At 35.2% G+C, this 20,114-nt stretch overlaps 1 protein-coding gene across 2 annotated transcripts in view; it reads left to right on the top strand.

Annotated features, from left to right (window-relative positions):
* The window catches only part of MIER3 (MIER family member 3), a 29,214-nt gene extending 10,546 nt beyond the window's left edge, over positions 1–18,668 (top strand). Inside the window, exons 4-13 of one of the 2 annotated variants that reach the window (XM_034656258.1) lie at positions 1,273–1,407; positions 2,607–2,727; positions 3,669–3,754; positions 3,951–4,023; positions 6,252–6,403; positions 8,674–8,755; positions 10,156–10,247; positions 14,218–14,345; positions 14,432–14,574; positions 14,680–18,668. In XM_034656258.1, coding sequence (XP_034512149.1) covers positions 1,273–1,407; positions 2,607–2,727; positions 3,669–3,754; positions 3,951–4,023; positions 6,252–6,403; positions 8,674–8,755; positions 10,156–10,247; positions 14,218–14,345; positions 14,432–14,574; positions 14,680–15,137 — 1,470 coding nt within the window. In that variant the 3' untranslated portion in view covers positions 15,138–18,668. Of the gene's footprint in view, positions 1–1,272; positions 1,408–2,606; positions 2,728–3,668; positions 3,755–3,950; positions 4,024–6,251; positions 6,404–8,673; positions 8,756–10,152; positions 10,248–14,217; positions 14,346–14,431; positions 14,575–14,679 lie in introns of both variants that reach the window. The other variant, XM_034656257.1, reaches the window with a different exon arrangement.
* The last annotated feature ends 1,446 nt before the right edge of the window (positions 18,669–20,114 follow it).

The raw sequence follows: 20,114 nt of genomic DNA, 5'->3' as shown, positions 1-20,114 counted from the left end.
TGGTGTGGTCACTGGAAAGGCACATGTCTCCTACTGCAAATTTACAAAGTCACATTCTGTCATAAACCTTATTCTAAGTTCATTTAGCATGAATCTGTTTGTATCAGGCATAGTGAAAAATATAAGTTCTAGACTTGTAAAGGTGAGGGCCAGATTCTTGGGCATCTCCCCGAGCCTGACAGTGAGTGGGTTTCTAGAAATTATCACTGGCTTATTTCAGCTCACTTTGTGATCACTGAGGACATGTTTACGTACTTGGCTTTAGCATATTCATGCTTTTGCTTCATGACTTAGGCCTTTTGTCTTAAAGGGAAAACTAAACTTATAAGCAAGGTTAATGAATTTCTTAATAGATGAGCATAAACATCTCTAAAATACTGAGCAAATTAACTAGTCTGTAGATACATTATTTTCTATTTATATATTTGAATAATTGTAAATAGCTGTATGCAGTTTACTTGTTGAATTAAGGTATTTTTAAAAAGGAAATACACTACGTATTTTCAGATGGATTAGTTCAGGGAAAAGGGTGCCAAAATGTGGCATAGCATAGGTATTCATAACACAGGAAGTACTGCAGCCGAAGTATGTACTTTTATCAAAGCATTGTTTCCAGTAAGTGAACTGGTACTGGGATTTGAACCCAGAACTAAGCCTGTTTTTGTCACCTGTAAGATGGTGGTAATGATGATAAAAACTTCAGTAGGTGGTTATGGAAGAAAAACCTCAAACAGTTGTACAAGAATACAGATATGATGCTAGTAATATAAAAAGATAATTTTGAATAGTAATATATAAATATTATTGGTGTTAGTGATTGCTCAGCAGTGGTTGCCATTCAGCTATCATCTAACTAACATGAAGAATAAACCAAGTGGTCAACTGTTAAATCCAAGGAAACAAGCTGAATATTATATGAAGTTATTGATTGATTAATTGCAAGTTCTTTCAAGGTAAATCTTTATACTAATGTGAATGCTAAAAAAAAAAAAAACTAAAGCAGATATTTGAGAAATTTTTTAAAGAGTGAAGTGATGCTGGAAATAAAAATGAAGATGTTAATCATTAGGTTTTTGTTAATATATTAATAATAGCTCTAAGTGTTTGAGCCTGTTTTCTAGCAGTAGTACAAAAAGAAAAATTAAAACTTGGCTTTGATTTGATACTGCTGTTTTGATAATGTGTTTTTTAAATATTAAGGGCATCACAGTTTATCCATGCTTCTGTATTATGACATCTACTGAGTTTATGTTTGTGCCCTGGGTTGAACAGGAAGGAAACATGCCTTTAGAAGATTTACTGGCATTCTATGGCTACGAACCTACAATTCCAGCAGTGGCAAATTCCAGTGCAAATAGCTCCCCAAGTGAACTTGCTGATGAATTACCAGACATGACACTAGACAAAGTGAGTATAAGCATTTAAAAGAAAAATTCCAGATCCATTACCATTGGCTGTTTTTATTAGTTTCCTTTTTTGACCCATTGCTCTTTATTATTTTGGTAACCAATTTAAATATTGTTTGGCTTTGGTTATACTGCTTTAAAGGCACTAATAGCTTCCTAATACTTTGTATGTTTGAGTGTTCTCCCATAAAGTTTTTCTTCCCTATGTTGACATATTGTATCAAAACTTAGGTTTTGCCCTAACTTTTTTGGATCCTCTGAATATTTGAATGCATTGATTAATAAATCCCCCAGAAGCCTTCAAACCAAGCTGGCTTAGATGTGGAGTGGTTGGAGAGAAGTTCTGTTTTCTTGGGCTCTATGAGTGACAGCCACAGCAGCCAAGGCCTTGGTGATATGTCTGTAACATTTTTGTTTGTGGGGAAGGCATAGTCCCTGCTGAGGAAAGTTCACACAAGCCACGGCCTCTGCTGATTTTCTGTGGTCTCTGGAAAGCTTTCCTTGCCTTTCAAATCTCAGACAGGGAGAGGAATCTACATCTTGGAACCTTTTCCTGTGGGTTTTATTGTTCCCCCTGTTTAGTCAAATGTATTAATGTACCACACCTTAATGACTGTAGTCATTCAGCAAATATTGAGTGCCTACTATGTACCAGGCATACGGGTGACTATATACTTAGATAAAAGTTAATTCAAACCTGTTTCTTTTAAAATTATATCACTAGTCAGAGTTTTTCATTGGTTAGATTTTTTAAATTATTGAGAGAAGAGTTTGGAGAATTTTTTGGTTTTATTTATGTTGGTAGAAAGTGAGTAATTGTCAGTCACTTAGAAATAAGATTATTATTATTGTAAATTCACTAAAAATTAGCCTGCAAGTTTAAATAAACTTTCTGCTTATCTGTTAAGTTAGGCAGATTATTTGTTTAAATGTATAATAATATAGTTATTAAATATTGTATGTAATTAAGTATTAAGTGTTATTAATATTTATGAACATGAAGTAAATTACAGGAGCATTTCAAATGTACTTCTCTCAAAGCCAAGGGGCCTTCAACAAGTTCTTAATTGTATCATAATACATAATATGTTTATGAATAATACGAAATTGTTGAAGTATAATTTCTTTTTTCAATTAAGAGAAATTTTTTTACGAGATACAGTTATTTCTAACTCTAGTGCTGCATTCTTATTCCTACAGGAGGAAATAGCAAAAGACCTGTTGTCGGGTGATGATGAGGAAACTCAGTCTTCTGCAGATGACCTGACACCGTCTGTGACTTCCCATGAAACTTCCGATTTCTTCCCTAGGCCTTTACGATGTAAGAAACTCAGTCATTACTGATTAGTAGTAGTACTGATACTCTGGTTCAAGTACATTTTATGGCGTTCACTAGTTTGTCAGACATAAAACAAAAAAATAGTTCATCAGAATATTCTAAGTGTTTTACTTAATGGAGATACAATTCTGTTACAATCCAAATATGATTATAACTTTTTATTGGAATAGAAGTGAACTAACACGTTGTTTAAAACCTAAAATATTTGGTTAGTTTTGCAAGGCTGTCTGTTTTCTTTCCCAAGATTCGTCTGTTGCTATGGTAACCAATCTTAGTTCTTCAACCATGAAATTTTATGGACATTTTTTGGACTTGTTTTAAAAGGCGCTTTACTCTCTTGGTTTTGAAAACCATCAGATGCTCAATAAGTATTTTTTACCTTTTAGTGATTTATTTTAGTCTTTTTAGTTTGGTGTTATCCCTTGATGTATATCAGTAATATTTAAATGGTCTTTGAAGTGAAATAATTTCTTATCTGCAACCTTGCTTATTTTTTAGGTATTTTGATCATAGAAGAACTGTTCACTTAATAAATGCAAATACACATACAGGTGTATATGCAAAAACATTTTTGATGGACTTAATGTGCCCCTCTTTGATGGACAAAATGTGTCCCATTTTGGGTTAGCATAATAAGAACTCTAGTGCTTTCTGTTCTTTTTTAAGGTGACCATAGTGGTTTTCCTTTTGTCTTCCCAAACTATTTGACAATAGACCAAAAATGTTAAGGATACTATACACTTTCTTAGTATTTTCAGTGTCTTGTTTTGACTAGTGTTAAAGTGTGAGAATAGTACAAGAAGTAGAGTATATTTGTGCTGACCTTTTTCATTCAACAGATTTTTTATAAAATACCACGTGCCATGCACATGTGCTGCAAAAATAGGTAATAAAAACCTTTCTAAAATTTTCCTTTTTTTAAGCAAATACTACGTGTGATGGAGATAAGGAATCAGAAGTTGAAGATGTTGAAACAGACAGTGGTAACTCACCTGAAGATTTGAGGAAAGTAAGTTGAGTTATCATCATAACTTAGTAGACATTTTGAACAAAAGTAGCTTTTAAAAACATTTCTGAAGTAATTTAAGATAATTTTGCTGTTGTAAGATGAAATTTCTATTGACTTGTAGTAACTCATTAATGAGTTGGAACTTGTTTTTCAGTGTATTTTTATAAGTTGTTTTTACTTCTAAATTTTCTTGTAGGAAATAATGATTGGCTTACAGTATCAGGCAGAGATTCCCCCTTACCTCGGAGAGTATGATGGTGATGAGAAAGGTAAGTAAGACTTTTGGTTTTGATTTTGATAATATTTGGTAGGCGGAGGTTATCCCTTAATATGTTTAATTATTTGATTATATATCAGCCTTGGGCAGTATACATTAATTTTTTTTTGAAATAATATATTTATTTATTAGAGAAAGAGATAGCGTGCAAGCAGGGGGAGCTGCAGAGGGAGAGGGAGAAGCAGACTCCCCACTGAGCAGGGAGCCCGATGTGGGGCTCAATCCCAAGGCCTGAGCTGAGGGCAGATGCTTAACCAGCTGAACCACCCAGGTGCCCCTCAACCTTGGCAGTATAAAGATAGATTAGGAGTCAACGAAAGTTTAGGCCTGACTTAGGAATAATCTATCAGAATTAACTCTGAGACTCAGAGAACCACTTCTGTCTCTGTACAGTGCTTCTTAGCCTTACAGGTAGGCTGAGGCAGCAGGTAAAGTGGTGGAATGGCTCTGCAGGTGCATCTGCTTGACCTTCATCCCACTCTCCTAGAAGTAGGTAGACTCTTATGACCTGAGATAATGAGCACATTAGAGATAAAATCCACATTAGAGATAAAATCCTCTTGGAAAGAAAACTCTTGACGAATAAAGACTCTAGAAGAAATTCTCTTGTGCAAGCCCTGAAAGAGAAGGTGGTGGAACACAAGGATTCTGTTTCTTTTTTTGTACACCCCTAGTTAAGTGTAATTAGTTTTTCTTCGCATTTTTGGTAGATCCCAGTTATAATTGGTTATGAAAGTGTGGTGGAAAATAAAAATACAGGTACATTTCCCTAGCTAAACTTGGGAAGCCTATAGATTTGGCTGTGTGCATATGACCTTTTCCCTAAGGAGTCGATTTGTCCCTGTGACATCATCGGGCCAACACAGCACAGTGACACAACCCTTCCTGAGTTTTTTTTTTTCCTTTGCTCTGTTAGGTCATCCTCCACTTAAAAGAAGGGAAGATTGGCTACCCTAGGGTTGTTAGCATTGGCGGCCCCTAACAACAACCTTTTCCTAAGCTGCTTTCAAAGTGATGTTGTCCCAGGGAAGCAAAACAGTAGCTGATCTTCAGATGACCCAGTCTCTCGATTCCCCCACCCAAATGACACACACCCTTGAAGTCAGGTACATGCTCAGCCACTGTCAGTTCTTAGGTTAAACGTAATAGAGGTAATCATCTCTCAGTTGTACACATTCAGGAGGGAAGGTAAATCTTCTCTTTTCTTGGAGGGAATAAACCCAAACTGTTTTACCTATTTCAATTTTGACAAAGAGGAAAGGAATTTACATCAAAAGTCAGTCTTAATGGCTCATAGGCACATTTTATTTTTAACTTTCCTACTCACCGGGAGCGATAATGCCTGCTTTACACAGTTGTGAATATAAAGCACTTATCCTGGTCCCTGGTACATAGTGAGCTTCAGTAAACTATATTATTAGCTATATTTAGTACTTATCATACACTTGAAGAATGCATTGCACTTGAAGCAATGGGATAAATATTTGGGCCATCTGTGTTACTTTATTGTGTGAAGTAGAAGCTTTAAGTATGGCGGCAATGTGTGCATAATAGAACATACACCTTGTTTTAATGACGTTCTACTTATTAATAGATCAACCTCTTTAAGAGATTTTGAAAAGTTTACTTCTCTTACTGTTAATCATTCTTTTCCATTTTTGATTAATGTGCACCCTCCTTTAAGTAAAATTCACCCTTTGGGATGAAATTAGTAAAGTGAAAATCTACCTTTCTTAGGCATTTCATTTTTGGCAGATATTTTGGTTTTTATTTATTTTTGCTTGTTTGTTTTATTCGTTTGCAGTTTTTAACCTGTATACACATCATAGAGACAGTTAGAGAGTTCAAGAGAAAACTCCAGTGAGGCTATTAAAGAATTTATACAGGTTATATTTACCTTCTCATTAGGAGAATATAAAACACCCTTCTGGGTGTTGGCATTAGATTGCACTAGGCATAGAAAGTCTTCTGATTGGTTAGTAAATCCAACCAGCAAGAAGGCTACTTGCTCTAGCCACTGGAACACTTGGCCCTTAATAAAGTTAAAAAAAATTTTTTTATACCTTAACCAATGAGAGAGTCACCTTGTGAGACAATCACTGCTTTCCTCAAAGTTAGTTGTCCTAGTGTATAGCATATCAAAGAAGAGGAAGAACAGTTTGTATACATCTAGGAGTATATTCACTATTTTTAATGTGTTAATGGGATTTTCTTTATCAGTATATGAAAATGAAGACCAGTTACTTTGGCGTCCTGATGTGGTTTTGGAGAGCAAAGTTAAGGAGTACCTTGTTGAGACCTCATTAAGAACTGGAAATGAAAAAATAATGGATAGGATATCTGCAGGAACACACACAAGGGACAATGAACAGGTATACTTCAACTTCTGTTGAAACAGCAGCTGACTAATCTCTTCCTGATTTTCTTTTCTTTTCTTTCTTTTTTTTTTTAGAAAGGGAGGGGGCATGGGGGTGGGGGTCGGAGAGAGAATCTTAAGCAGGCTCCACGCCCAGCGTGGAGCGTGACACGGGGCTCCATCTTACAACCCTAAGATCATGACCTGAGCTGAAATCAGGAGTCAAATGCTTGACTGACTAAGCCATCTAGGCACCCTTCTTGATTTTCTTACATATGATTCAAGTATTTCTTATATGTGAACTGGATATCTCTTTTTCTATAATTTTTTAAAACTTGGAAAACACTGGTTAAAAAAAGTCCCATGACCTAGTGATAACCACTTCATATTGTTTCACATTTTCTCTTCTAGTCTTTTCGTCTGTGTGTATGCACATATCTTCATTTGAATCACTTCTTTTCCTTGCCATTGAGAATTCTTCAGTATCTCATTCCTGATGACTGTATATTCCATCCTGTAGCTATAATATCACTTATTTAAACATTCTTCATGGTCGGACTTTAGATTTTATAATAAAGGTATTTTTTTGATTATTCTTGAACTCTATTCAGGAAGTGTTGAAAAGTATTACCTATTAAGATTATATAAATTTGTTTTAAGAGCATTTGTTAGGCACTGTTTTACCTATAGTTGCAGGATACTCTTGATTGTATGTGGGATGGGGCCGGGAGTATTGCCTAGTAAGGGTTTTTTTTTGGATGCTCCTGGTTTTGCCTTCTGACATCATTTTGCCCGTCTTGAATACTTTTCACTCTGTATCTTTAGCCTCAATGATCCTAACTGAAATGAATATCCAGAGGTAGTTGGACTCAGACTTGAATTCCCAGGTAACACAGAAGTTGTAGTAACTGAATTTCAGAGTAGCTTTGCAACTGTCAAAAAGAAACCCCACTGGGTTTTTGTACTGATAGTCTATTAAACTATAAATTAATTTTGGAAGAATTAGTACCTTTAAAACATTAAAACTTCCAGTTCAAGAACATGGTCTTACTCTACATTTATTTGACTTTTTTAATCACTCAAATATTTTTGTTTATTTGGATGTCACATGTATCTGATTAACTTAATTCGTCAGTATCTTAAATATTTTTGTGTATTTAATACTTTTGTTAATGGGATCTCTATTATAATTATATATCAGTATAGAGAAATCCCATTTTTTAAAAAAATTTATTTTTTCTCAAGCTGGTGAAACTAATAATTTTTCAGTTGTTTTTATCAGGCTTTCTAGTCTTAAAGTCATTATTGAATTATACCTTGGTTCCTTCCTTACCATTTATTATAAGTCTTACTCCTGTTACTGTCTTACTGCATTAGCCATAACTCTGAGAGACTTTTGGTAGGGATAGTGATTTGAGGCCTGCTTTTGATGGACGTTAATATATCTAAGGTTTTTACATTAAGCATAATACCAGTGCTTGGTTTGATATAGGCTGTCTTTATTATACTCAGGTAGTAACCATCTACTTACACTTACAATGGTTTTTGTCTTTTTAAATTAGAAATGGATACTGATTTATCAGATGCTTTTTTTAGCAGCTAGATTGTTTTTTAATGATTATGTTCTGATTATTAACCTATTGATGTATTAATAGATTTATGAATATTGAGCCATCTTTGCCTTTTCTGGAAATTACTTGGGAAGGTGGATTACCATTTAACTTTCAGTTAAGTTCTCTCCAATACTATTGAGAAGAAATTCTAATTTTAAGAAACTGACACCCTTCATAGTAGACCAAAAGACTATTATAAACCCTGGTAACTCAAGTACCCATCCCTCTATTCTGGGCCTGCTGCTATTCCCTCTTATTAACACTCTAAAAGGCAGGAAGTAGGTGATACCAAAAAATAAGACCATAGTTCTAATTTTAGCAAACTAGAAAAAAGACATCTAAAGTAGGGAAATTGGCCTGCTCAGACGGCCTGGCAATTTAAAAAATAAAAAATAAAGTCAAGAATGATACTGGTGGGTGACTTCTAAAGTGTAGAATGAAAATGAAAAAACTCCTGGGATACCAGAGTCCATCACCAGGATAGTAGACTAAATGTTTGGGCAAACATACCCCTAAATGTCTTGCATTTAGAGAGCATTTCAGACAGTACTTGTCAGGACTCTTACTAGTCCTGGTTTTTGTTTGTTTGTTTTTGTCTATTTGTTTTAATGCTGCTAAGTGTGAACTTCTGGTAATTTTTATTGGATAGGTGTTTTTTTTCTTTCTTTCCTAGGCATTATATGAACTTCTCAAGTGTAACCATAATATAAAGGAAGCAATTGAAAGGTACTGCTGCAACGGAAAGACATCTCAAGGTAAGGAACGCTTGGGCTCAAGAGAGAGAAATGACAGAGGATCCTCATTTGGGGATTAGAATAAGCAAAGTATTGTAAAGGCTGAGCAGTCCTATAACACTTTTGTAAGATACATGTTCATCTTCATAGACAATAATTTTTTCCTTTTCTTGCCCTCTATTTTTAGACGTGCCAGAGATTGTTCAAATACAAATTAGTTACCCCCCTGTCACCTCCACTTTCTTGAAGAAATAGTTATAGAACAAAGCAGACCCCAGAGATGACAATATATCCAAAGTAATTAAAAAGAATGATTTTGTGATTTCATTGAAAAGAAAAGTTGTTTTTTTTTAAACCAAACAGGAAATGAAAAGGAGATTGAAGATAAAAAAACTTATAATATATTCCATTGAATTTATTACAAGGAAGGTGTTTTTAGTAATCATGTAATAAAATTTTTATAATACTTAGGCTTTGTTTTGTGTGTATCAAGGAAAATGGTTAACTTTAACTTCAGTACTTTTGTCATTATATTAATAATTGCATGCCCCATAGCTTTCGTTAAGTATATACAGAGTGAAATAATACTCAGTAATATTATATAAATGATTTGGGAAAATAAAAAAGCTGAAAACAGTACATTTAAACTTGTAGGTTGATATAGTCTGTTGAAATGTTTTCTTGTAAAAGTTGCTTTTTTGAGAAAATTGTTTTTAAGATCTGCTAGTCTCAAAAACTAAATATTGGTTTTTCCTTTAGTTCAAACTATATTTTATCTTTATGGTGGACTACTCTTAATGGGGACTTGGTCCCCAGTGTCTTCAAGTAAAGAACTCCAAGTTTCCTCTGCCCCAGACAGATTTGAAGTCATTCACATTAGCATCTTCCGAGAAGTTGAAAGGGATTTAGTCTTTTGAGAGCATGGGCTGTTTCTTATTTCCATTGGATTTCCAGAGTGTAGCATTCTGCAAACTGACTTTAAATAAATATGTATTGATTATTTGTGGTCTTTAATTCAAAGCACTATGGTTTTGATATAATACCAAAATAAGGCTTTTTTTTTCTCCCCCATGAAGCAAATAACCTTCTTTTCTAATTTGAAAAAATATATGCTCATTGTTTAAAAAAATCAGAAAAACAATGAGCATAAATTATAGAAAAACATTACATTCTTATCCTCCCATATAGAGAAAAAAAAACCCAGTGTTTATATTTTGGCATTGTTGATTTTTAAATAAGATTTGTATTGTGCATCCTTTTGGTAATCCTAACTGAAATCTCTTGCATACAGAACTGTGTGTGTGTTGGGGGGGATAGTTAGTTAATGGCCTTTTATAAGGGAAACATACTGAAAGTAAGCTAGCAATTCATATAGGAGAGCTCTGAGACCAATAAAATTTCTTTTTAAATTTCTTTAGAAGGAATGACTGCATGGACGGAAGAAGAATGCCGGAGCTTTGAACATGCACTCATGCTTTTTGGAAAGGATTTTCATCTTATACAGAAGAATAAGGTTAGTTGAGCAAATTAGTACAGATTGCTTAGTAATGACAGTGAATAGAAGCACATAAATTTTAAGTCATTGGGTGGGGGGAAAAAAAAAGGAGAATTTGTTAATGCATTCCTGACGTTAGCATTTCTTATATTGCTCTACACATGACTGGGATTGGCCCCCACCTGCTCACGGGACGGCTGATAGAGTACTCATCTATCTTTTGACATACATAGTTGTTACAGTCTATTCGTGGAGAATGGATTGACTCTATTTTCTAGGTAGTCTTACTCTTCTTCCGTTTTCCTTGACTTTGATTTCTTTCTAAGCTATTCAGAGGTTTGTGGCCTCAAAAATGTTTCTCGTTAGCAGCCAGAACCGTAGTTGCTGAAAGAAGCAACATTGGTTACTAAACCAGGTATAAATGTTCTAATAACGTCAAATGCTGGTGAGGTTGTGGAGCAACAGGAACTCTCACTCATTGCTGATGGGAATGCAAAATAGTGGCCCCTTTAAAAGACAGTTTGGTGGTTTCTTACAAAGGTAACCATACTCTTATCATATGATCCAGCAGTTGTACTCATTGGTATTTACACAAAGGAGTTGAAAATTTATATCCACACAAAATGTTAATAAGCACATTTATTCATAATTGCCAGAACTTGGAGACAAGTAAGATGTCCTTTGAGGTGGATGGATAAGTACATTGTGACACATCCAAACAATGGCATATTATTCAGAATGAGATGTCAAGCCACAAAAAGTCATGGGGGAACCTTTAAACGCATATTGTTAAGTCAAAGAAGCCAATCTGGAAAGGCTATATACTGTATGATTTCAACTATATGACATTTTGGAAAAGGCAAAACTATGGAGACAGTAAGTAGATCAGTGGTTTCAAGATTTGTCATGGAGGGATGAATAGGCATAGTATAGAGGATTTTTAGGGCAGTGGAATTACTTTGTATGATACTATAATGGTGGATATATGTCATTATATATTTGTCAATACCTATATAATATGTAATACCTGAGTGAACCCTGATGTAAATGATGGACTTTGGGTAAAAAAGATGTGCCAGTGTAGATTCATCAGTTGTAATGGCTAAATGCCAATGAGTGGGATTGCTGGATTCTATGGTAGGAGTACGTTTGGTTATGTAGAAAACCTTCAAAATGTCTGCTAAAGTGGCTTTACCATTTTGCATTCCCACCAACACTGAGAGTTCCTCTTGCTCCACATCCTTCCAGCATTTGGCGTTGTCAGGGTTTTAGATTTTGGCTATTAGAATGAATGTGTAATGTATCATGTTGTTTACGTTTGCATTTCTCTGAAGACATAGGTGGAGTATATTTTCCTGTGTCTCTTCTTTGTGAGGTGTCTGTTAAGGCCTTTAGCCTATTTTATAATTGAGTTGTTTGTTGCCTTACTGTGAAGTTTTAAGCGCTCTTTACATTTTTTGGATAATAGTCCTTTATCATGTGTGTTTTGCAACTCTTTTCTCCCTGTATATGGCTGTCTTTTCATTCTCCTAACAGTGTCTTTTGCAAAGTAGAAGGTTTTAATTTTAGTGAATTTCAACTAATCAACTTTTCTTTTACAGATCATGTTTTTAGTGTTACATCTAAAAAGTCCTGGTCATCCCCCAAGTCATCTAGCTTTTCTCCTGTGTTATCTTCTAGGAGCTTTATAGTTTTGCATTTCACGTTTACGTCTATATTCCATTTTTAGTTTATTTTTGTGAAAGTTGTTAAGATCTTTGGTTTCTTTCTTTTTTGTTTTGTTTTGTTTTTGCATGTGGATGTCCAGTTCTAACACCATTTGTTTAGAAAACTGTCCTTCGTTGCATTGCCTTCACTCTTTGTTAAAGTTAGTTGACTGCATTTGTGTGGGTCTATTTCTGGGCTGTCCATTCTCTTGTGTTAAATTGTGTCTGTTTTTTCATCAGTACCACACTGTCTTGACTGCTGTAACTTTATAGTAAGTCTTGAAGTTGGGTAGTATCATTCCTCTAACTTTATTCTTCTCTTTCAATATTGTCGTGGCTACTCTGTTTTGTGCCTTTCCATATAAACTTTAGAATTAGTTTGTCTGTATTTACCAAGTAACTTGCGGAGATTTTGATTGGGATTGCCCTGAATCTATAGGTCAAGTTGGGAAGAACTGACATCTTAACAATCATAAGTCTTCGTACCCATGAGTGTGGAATTTCTCTCCATCTAATTAGATCTCTGATTTCTTTAATCATGGTTTTATAATTTTCCTCACATACTTCTTACAAGTAGTTTGTTAGATTTGTACCTAAATATTTCATTTTTGGGGTGCTAATGTAAATGGTATTGTATTTTTTAATTTCACGTATTGGTTGTTCATTGTTGGTATATAGGCAAGCAATTGACTTTTGCGTATTAACCTTGTATCCTGCAACCTAGCTATAATCATTTATTAGTTCCATGAGTGTTTTGCTGATACTTTGGAATTTTCTATGTAAGACAGTCATGTCATCTGTGAATCATGTCATCTTTATTTCTTCCTTCTCAACTTGTATACCTTTTATTTTTTCCTTGTCTTACTGTATTTGTTGACCTTCCAGTAAGATATTGAATAGTTTATTACCTTTTTGTATGTATGAAAACCTAATGTTTTCTCAAAGATAAGATGAAGTATTTAATTTAGTGAGTAGATAAAACATTTTTTAAGAAGCCTGGGTTTTTTAAGTCAAAATAAAACATAAGTTTTGCAATGACTTGTAAGATCTATCCATTCATTCCATAAATAATATCTACCATTTACCAGACATTGTAAGTGCTAGAGGTACCTGAGTGAAAAAGACAGGAAAGGTCTGTGACTCCAAAAAGTCTATGTTCACCACAGAGACTTAACGTGAATGATGTTTATTGAAATGTATACTTTATTTCTTGGCTTAGAAAGCTTGTTCCCTATGTTATGAACTTATATTATGTCATGCTCACTAATCAGGATAGAGACTCTGAAACTTCTTTATTGGATACTGATTAAATAGTAGAGAAAGTGTTTATTGGATAAGGATACAGAATTTTGTCTCTATGTCTGAATTCATACCTGTAGCTCTATATAGTTTGAGCAGCCCTAGTCTGGATATGGAGCCAAGTTGGCAAGGCTCAAATTTTGTTGTTGTTGTTTTTACCAAACTCTGCTGGAGCTGTGAACCAAACCCATGTTGAAGGAAAACAACCTGCCTTTAGCTAGCAAATCATCTTAAATTGCAGATGCAGTTGAACGCTCCTCCCTTTTTTAAGGGTTCTGCATCTCTTTTGCATTGTGGAACCCTTTGATAATCTGATAAAGCTGTAGCCCTTCTCCCCAGAAAAGTATTCCTGCATATAATTTTGGAATTTAATAGATGCCAGTGAATCCCATTCATGGACCCCTCAGGGTTAAGAAGGACTGCTGCTGTAGTCAGCATCACAGTGAAAGTTCAGTGAGGAAAAGTAAAGGTTGCCATTGTTTCAAGATTTTCAGTAAAGATGTAAGATCATTTCTGGATACACATTTATTTTATAAATGAATATATTCTGATTTAAATAAACCTTGAACTTTTGAAGGTATTCTTATTATTAAGTTGTGTAAATGTAATGACATTTTACTAGTAAAATGTTCAGAATTTATAATTGGGAGGATAGAAGATAAGATTGAATTGGGTTGAAGCTACAGCGTTATAAAGAAAAAGAAAAAGAAAAAAAAAAGTGGGACACCTGTGTGGCTCAGTTCGTTAAGCATCTGCCTGAAGCTTAGGTCAGGATCCCAGGGTCCTAGGATCGAGCTGAATTGGGGTCTGTGCTCAGTGGGAAGTCTGTTTCTCCCTCTACTTCTGCCACTCCCCCTGCTTGTGTGGGTGCGCTCACTCGCTCACTCTCTCTCAAATAATAAAATCTTTAAAAAAAAGAAGTCACTGAAAAATGGGTTGGGTCTATTGGTTTCTATTTAAAATTTTAACTTTTTTTTTGTTAGGTGAGAACTAGAACAGTTGCTGAATGTGTAGCATTCTACTATATGTGGAAGAAATCTGAACGTTATGATTACTTTGCTCAACAGACAAGATTTGGAAAGAAACGATATAACCATCACCCTGGAGTTACGTAAGTACTATGGGGTTGATTCTAGAGAATTCTGTTTTTAACTGATAGGTTAAGGCAGTCTTGAAATTATTGGGTATGTTTTTCAGGGACTATATGGATCGTTTGGTAGATGAAACAGAAGCTCTGGGTTCGACAGTAAATTCTCCAGCCTTAACTTCTAATCGACCTGAGCCTCTTCCTGATCAACAGCTGAACATTCTCAACTCTTTCACTGCCAGTGACTTGACAGGTAAAATGAGCATCTTTTTGTGCTCGTTAGCTTACAGCAAAATTGTGTCATCTTTGTTTCGTGACATGGGACCACTTACTTAAATCATTTTCCATTTCTTTTTAGCTCTGACCAACAGCGTGGCAACCGTCTGCAACCCCACAGATGTGAATTGTTTGGATGATAGCTTTCCTCCACTGGGCAACACACCCCGTGGACAAGTCAATCATGTGCCTGTCGTAACGGAGGAGTTACTCACCCTGCCGAGCAATGGGGAAAGTGATTGTTTTAATTTATTTGAAACTGGATTTTATCACTCGGAGCTAAACCCCATGAACATGTGCAGTGAAGAGTCAGAAAGACCAGCAAAGAGATTGAAAATGGGCATTGCTGTTCCTGAGTCCTTTATGAATGAGGTTTCTGTAAATAATTTGGGTGTGGACTTTGAAAATCACACACATCACATCACCAGTGCCAAAATGGCCGTCTCCGTGGCTGACTTTGGCAGTCTGTCTGCCAGTGAGACCAATGGTTTCATCAGTGCCCATGCTCTGCATCAGCACGCCGCCCTCCACTCCGAGTGACAGGAGCGAGGGGCCCAGAAACAGTGCGTGTGCAGTACCAGTAAACTTGAGGAAAGGATCAGGTTTGCTTAGTCTTTCACTGGAAGTTTGAACCTTTTTCACTATGACATCAGTGATGTCAGTATGTATAGAACTATATCTTGATTTATCAAGAGTATTTTCATTTTTCAATCCATAAATGTGGAAACGAACTATGATCAGCAGAGTTGGGAACTAAGATTGAACTCTGTGGTGCAGCTTTAAGCTCTGCTTATCTCTTCCTCATCCCCCAGTACCTTTTCTCCACTCCCTTCTTTTTCTATTCTTTTCTGTTCCCCACTGCCCTCACTCCCAGTTTTAAAACCTGTAGACAGAGGCCACCAGCTCAAAACCAGCACAGATGTTCTGAACTGAATGGAGTGGCTTCTTTTCGTGTAAATTCCTTTTGCCGTAATGGATGCAGTGGAATAACAATGTTTACAGGTACCGATCCCAATCCCTGCTCAATGTAGCATTTTTTGGTTTTATTTTCTTAATTAAATAAAAGCAGGGGTAGGTTTCTTTAAACTGCACAAACATGCAAGGATTTTTTTAAAATGGAAACTTCTCTCATGTTATTCAACTAGAGCACTTCAGTTTACAAAACAGCAAGTCCATCTTTATGGAAGCCAGCATGAGGAACTGCGTGCAGATTATGAAGACGCTTGCTTGGATCCTGTTTTGAAATTCTAGACCAGGGCTACCTTACACAGAATCAGTCATTTTACTGTGGGAAGAGTTCTGTGTACCTTCATTTATTGGCTAAAAATTTGGCATTTGAAGATGTGGTATTCAGATGGGGTTTTGTCCACCATTGTCAAGATTATAATTGTGAAAATCATACTGGTCGTTGATAATTTAGTTTATCCTGAGGCAACTGACTTGCAGGACACAGTCTACAAAGCCTAGGATGTTGCCACTCAATGGTTTACATTTTGGGACACTTCTTAAGTTGTTTGTAGCACTGCAGTTCAAAGTGTTAATATTTTGGAGGGACTTCTAGATTTTACACTTAATGCAGTAGAACCTTGAAGTATATTTAAACTTTTTTGTTTAGCTTGAACAGTTGGCAAGAAAAATGTGAGTTTCTATCTGAAATAGAATGGTACTTTACCACTTTAAGTTTTAAAAAGTGATAAACGTTCAGATGCATCTCAAACTCAGTTTTATTTTTATTCCAGACATTGTGAATGAGAAGCCATTGTCCTAAACTTTGGCCATTTTTGCTCTACAAATATGCATCTTTAAGTTAAAAGGTGAATTCAAACAATATGTAATACAGTATTAGGGTATAATAAGCTTTGCTTTTATAGTTCAGTTAAGACAGAATTTTGCTTTTTTTTTTTTTTTGCACCGTCTTAATTCCCAATTTCTACTAGTTGTCTTGCTTTGCAAAAAACTTAAATGTTCATATTTGTAAGAATAAGTCGCTTCAAGGTTGTGCTGACGAGTAGATAGGTTGTAGTGACCTTAGTAGTGATGGAAAGGGAGGGTATTTATTATACAAACTGTGAACTGCAATGACATCCTTAGTTTTGGATGATGTGTATTCTTATTTTTCTTTGCAGCATTTTAATGAAGATTGCTTTGAAGTGTTTACGCAGTAGCATATTTACTATAAAATTTAGTTTAGCACAGTGGACAAAAATAGTTAAATTAATAACTTAAAATCAGTCTCTAATTTATACATCTAAAGTCTAGCATTCCTTTATGCACACAGTAAATAATGGGTAGCCTGGGCTCTGTGTTGCTTTCAGATATTTTTATCCAAGTTATCAGCTTCTTATTGCTGTGGTGTTGTGCTAAACTTTGAACCTTATTTCTTCTGTTAGAAATCAGTATACCTTTTATAATTTAGTAAGATACTGGCCATAATCTTCCATTGTTATAACTTTGATTTTCACTCTGGGTTTACAGTGGCTGGTTTGTATAAAGTAATTTACACAAAGATGACTGAATGCTAATACCAGTTGCACTTAAATGAACATGCCCATTCTCAGTAGCTGATGCAGTAACATATTCAGTTTATCTATGCATTGCTGGGATCTTGATATAAGATGGAAACAGTGTTTCTTATCTAAAGTTTTGATTATCAGCAAGTTGAATGGACACTTTAGTTATTTAAATAAAGATTTTTGACCAAAATCCAGAAAATGATATGAGAGAAAAATAAATTCCAGCTAGTTTATTAGATTTTTAAATGTCAATCTGATTTTAGCCTCTTAGAGAGCGCTAACTAGCTGGTAACGTTTACTTTTAATTCCTTGTTAAAATGAGGCAATAATTTGCAAGATTTTTGTATATATATGTAAATTCTTCATATCTTTTTAGATCTAATTCAATATTTTCTGACTGCTTCCGCCATGTATAATACCATTTTTGTGCATGCTTGATGTGACATTCATAAATTGTACCACTATGACTTTATCCATGTAAAATAGCTATTTATTGAATTTTCTTTTGAACGCTGGGTTTACTGGGTTTTTTTTTTTCCTCCAGTTAAGCATCTTAACAGAGAATTTGTTACTGTTTATTAGAAGAATTGCGTTTGAAAGCATGAAAATTAGTGATTTGCAATTTTATGAAGAAACAATAATGCCTTTATTATCAAGTGTTAAGCACAATTCTTATAACAAACTGTGATAAATTCTTTTTTTCTTTTGCCGCATTATTTTCTTATGAACAAACCAAAAATCCATGGTGAGCTGTTGCATTGTTGGCTGATGTATCTTTTATGTACAGGGAATTCGAAGAGGACAGCAGATTCATTTAGAAGTGTAACTGGTGCTGTGATTATAGCAATACTTTACTTTTGTTAGTCGTACTTCATCTTTTCCATGCTAGCTTTTTAAATGTTTAGTTTTCCTCTTGTCATGGTCAACTGCTGAATTTACTTGAAGGCTGTAGAATACTGTTTAAACAATACTAAAGTGTGTACAATTAGGTCAAAGAATTGTGCAATTGTTTCCTTTTTAATTTTTAAAATTGAGGGTCATAAATATTTGAGAACGTCAGATCTAATAGAGCATAGTGATACTATTTAATTTAACCAAAGTCTCTAGTGAATATTTCAACTTTGAATGTAAACTAATGAATAAACCTGACCACCAAGGAGATTGTTTGCCCAGAGTTTCAAAGCACATTGTCTACAAATGGAAATTGAAATAATTTATAAAAATATTGACATTACTATGTTTTTTAAAAAGTTCTTAATTTTTTCACTAAAAGGAGGAAACTATTAGTTTTATTGTTAAATATGGTAGATATTAAAATTCCTGTTAGGTGACCAGTGATTCCAATTGTCCCAGTTTGAAATAAGTACCCTGTGAGTATGAGATTAATTAGTGACAATCACAACAAGTTTTAGTATCAGATGTTCAAGAGGAAGTTGCTATTGTTGCATTGATTTTAATATTTGTACATAAACACTGATTTTTTTGAGCATTATTTTGTATTTGTTGTACTTTAATACCTGGTGTACAGTTCCAGAAATAAAAATCTGGAAATCTTTTTTTTTCTTGGTTCGTGTGAATATTTGCCGCAATTAGATATTTAATAAATCTTAAGCTATAACACATGGGTAGATACTTAACCACTTTTCAATTGGATTTTGCTGTTGTAAGTAAGATAGGTAAGTGACAAAGCTGGTTGATACAATATGTTTTCTTTAAATCCTCTGTAGCAGATTTTCATCTATACTAAAGCAGCCATCCCAAAGTGAGGCTTGTTACCCTTTTAGTTTAATTCAGGAAATATTTACTGAATGTCTGTTATGTTTCAAACACTCTTCTAGGTAATTTTGTCTTTTAGGAAGACATATCTGAAATTTGGTCAGATGTTATTGACAGAATATATTTATGGTAAATTAGTCTTTCTTATCCATAGTAGACCCTAGAAATACCTTTAAACCTTCATCTTTTAAAGCTGACGATCTCGTCTTAGCCTAATTTCACAAGTTTGTCACCATATTTCATTTGCTCTGAGCAGAGCTTTATGTAGTGCTTTCTTCTTTTTTTTTTTTTTTAAGATTTATTTATTTGAGAGAGAGAGTGTGGGGGAAGGGCAGAGGAAGAAGGGGAGAAAATCTAGTCCATTCTTAATATGCAGTGATCAGATTGCACATAAGGTCCAGATTTTGTACAAGGACATGAGGAGGATAAAATGAAAGCAAATACTCTGACTCCTCTGCTTTGGTTACTTGTCTAAAACCACATTCCTTCATGCACAGACATCACAGAACCTTAATGTGCAGGCCTCCGTGGTGGACACACACAAGTGCCTTCAGGTGGGGACAAGCACCGGTATTTTGAATCCAGCCAAGAGACCAGCCATGTACCATGTGAGAGCTACAAAAAACTTCAGGCTTTTAGGAGAGGGAGGAGAGCTTTGTGGGAGCAGAATTTCTCGTAACTCCTAGACCTCATCCTTGTTGGCCATAATTTCCATCAGTGATAGGCTTTGAGCTTGCTGCGTCTCTGACTTCTCAAAGAATCTGTAAGTTGAATATTTCATTATATACACTTTGTCCTTGTCCCGACATAGCCCTATATACCATTTCCCATCCAGGTAGGTGTTCTTTGATCCCCTTCCTCTCTGTGTCTGTGGGGATTCTCTGACAAAGCTGGGCACAGGGGCACTGAATTTGTGGTTCTAGACCAGGAGTGCTCATGTGTTCCTAGGTTTAATACACTAGTTGATACTCACTTTAGAAAGACACACAGGCTGTTGTGTAGCTCGGTTTTTGTTTTTGTTTTTGTTTTTTTTAACTTTATTTATTTATTTAACAGAGAGGCAGCGAGAGAGAGGGAACACAAGCAGGGGGGAGAGGGAGAGGGAGCAGCAGGCTTCCCGCTGAGCAGGGAGCCTGATGTGGGACTCCATCCCAGGACCCTGGGATCATGACCTGAGCCAAAGGCAGACGCTTAATGCCTGAGCCACCCAGGAGCCCCGTGTAGCTTG

This window comes from Ailuropoda melanoleuca, chromosome 3, assembly GCF_002007445.2.
Source record: "Ailuropoda melanoleuca isolate Jingjing chromosome 3, ASM200744v2, whole genome shotgun sequence".
Lineage (NCBI taxonomy): Eukaryota > Metazoa > Chordata > Mammalia > Carnivora > Ursidae > Ailuropoda > Ailuropoda melanoleuca.
Note: the sequence above shows the minus strand (reverse complement) of the source record. Positions and strands in the feature narration are given on the sequence as shown.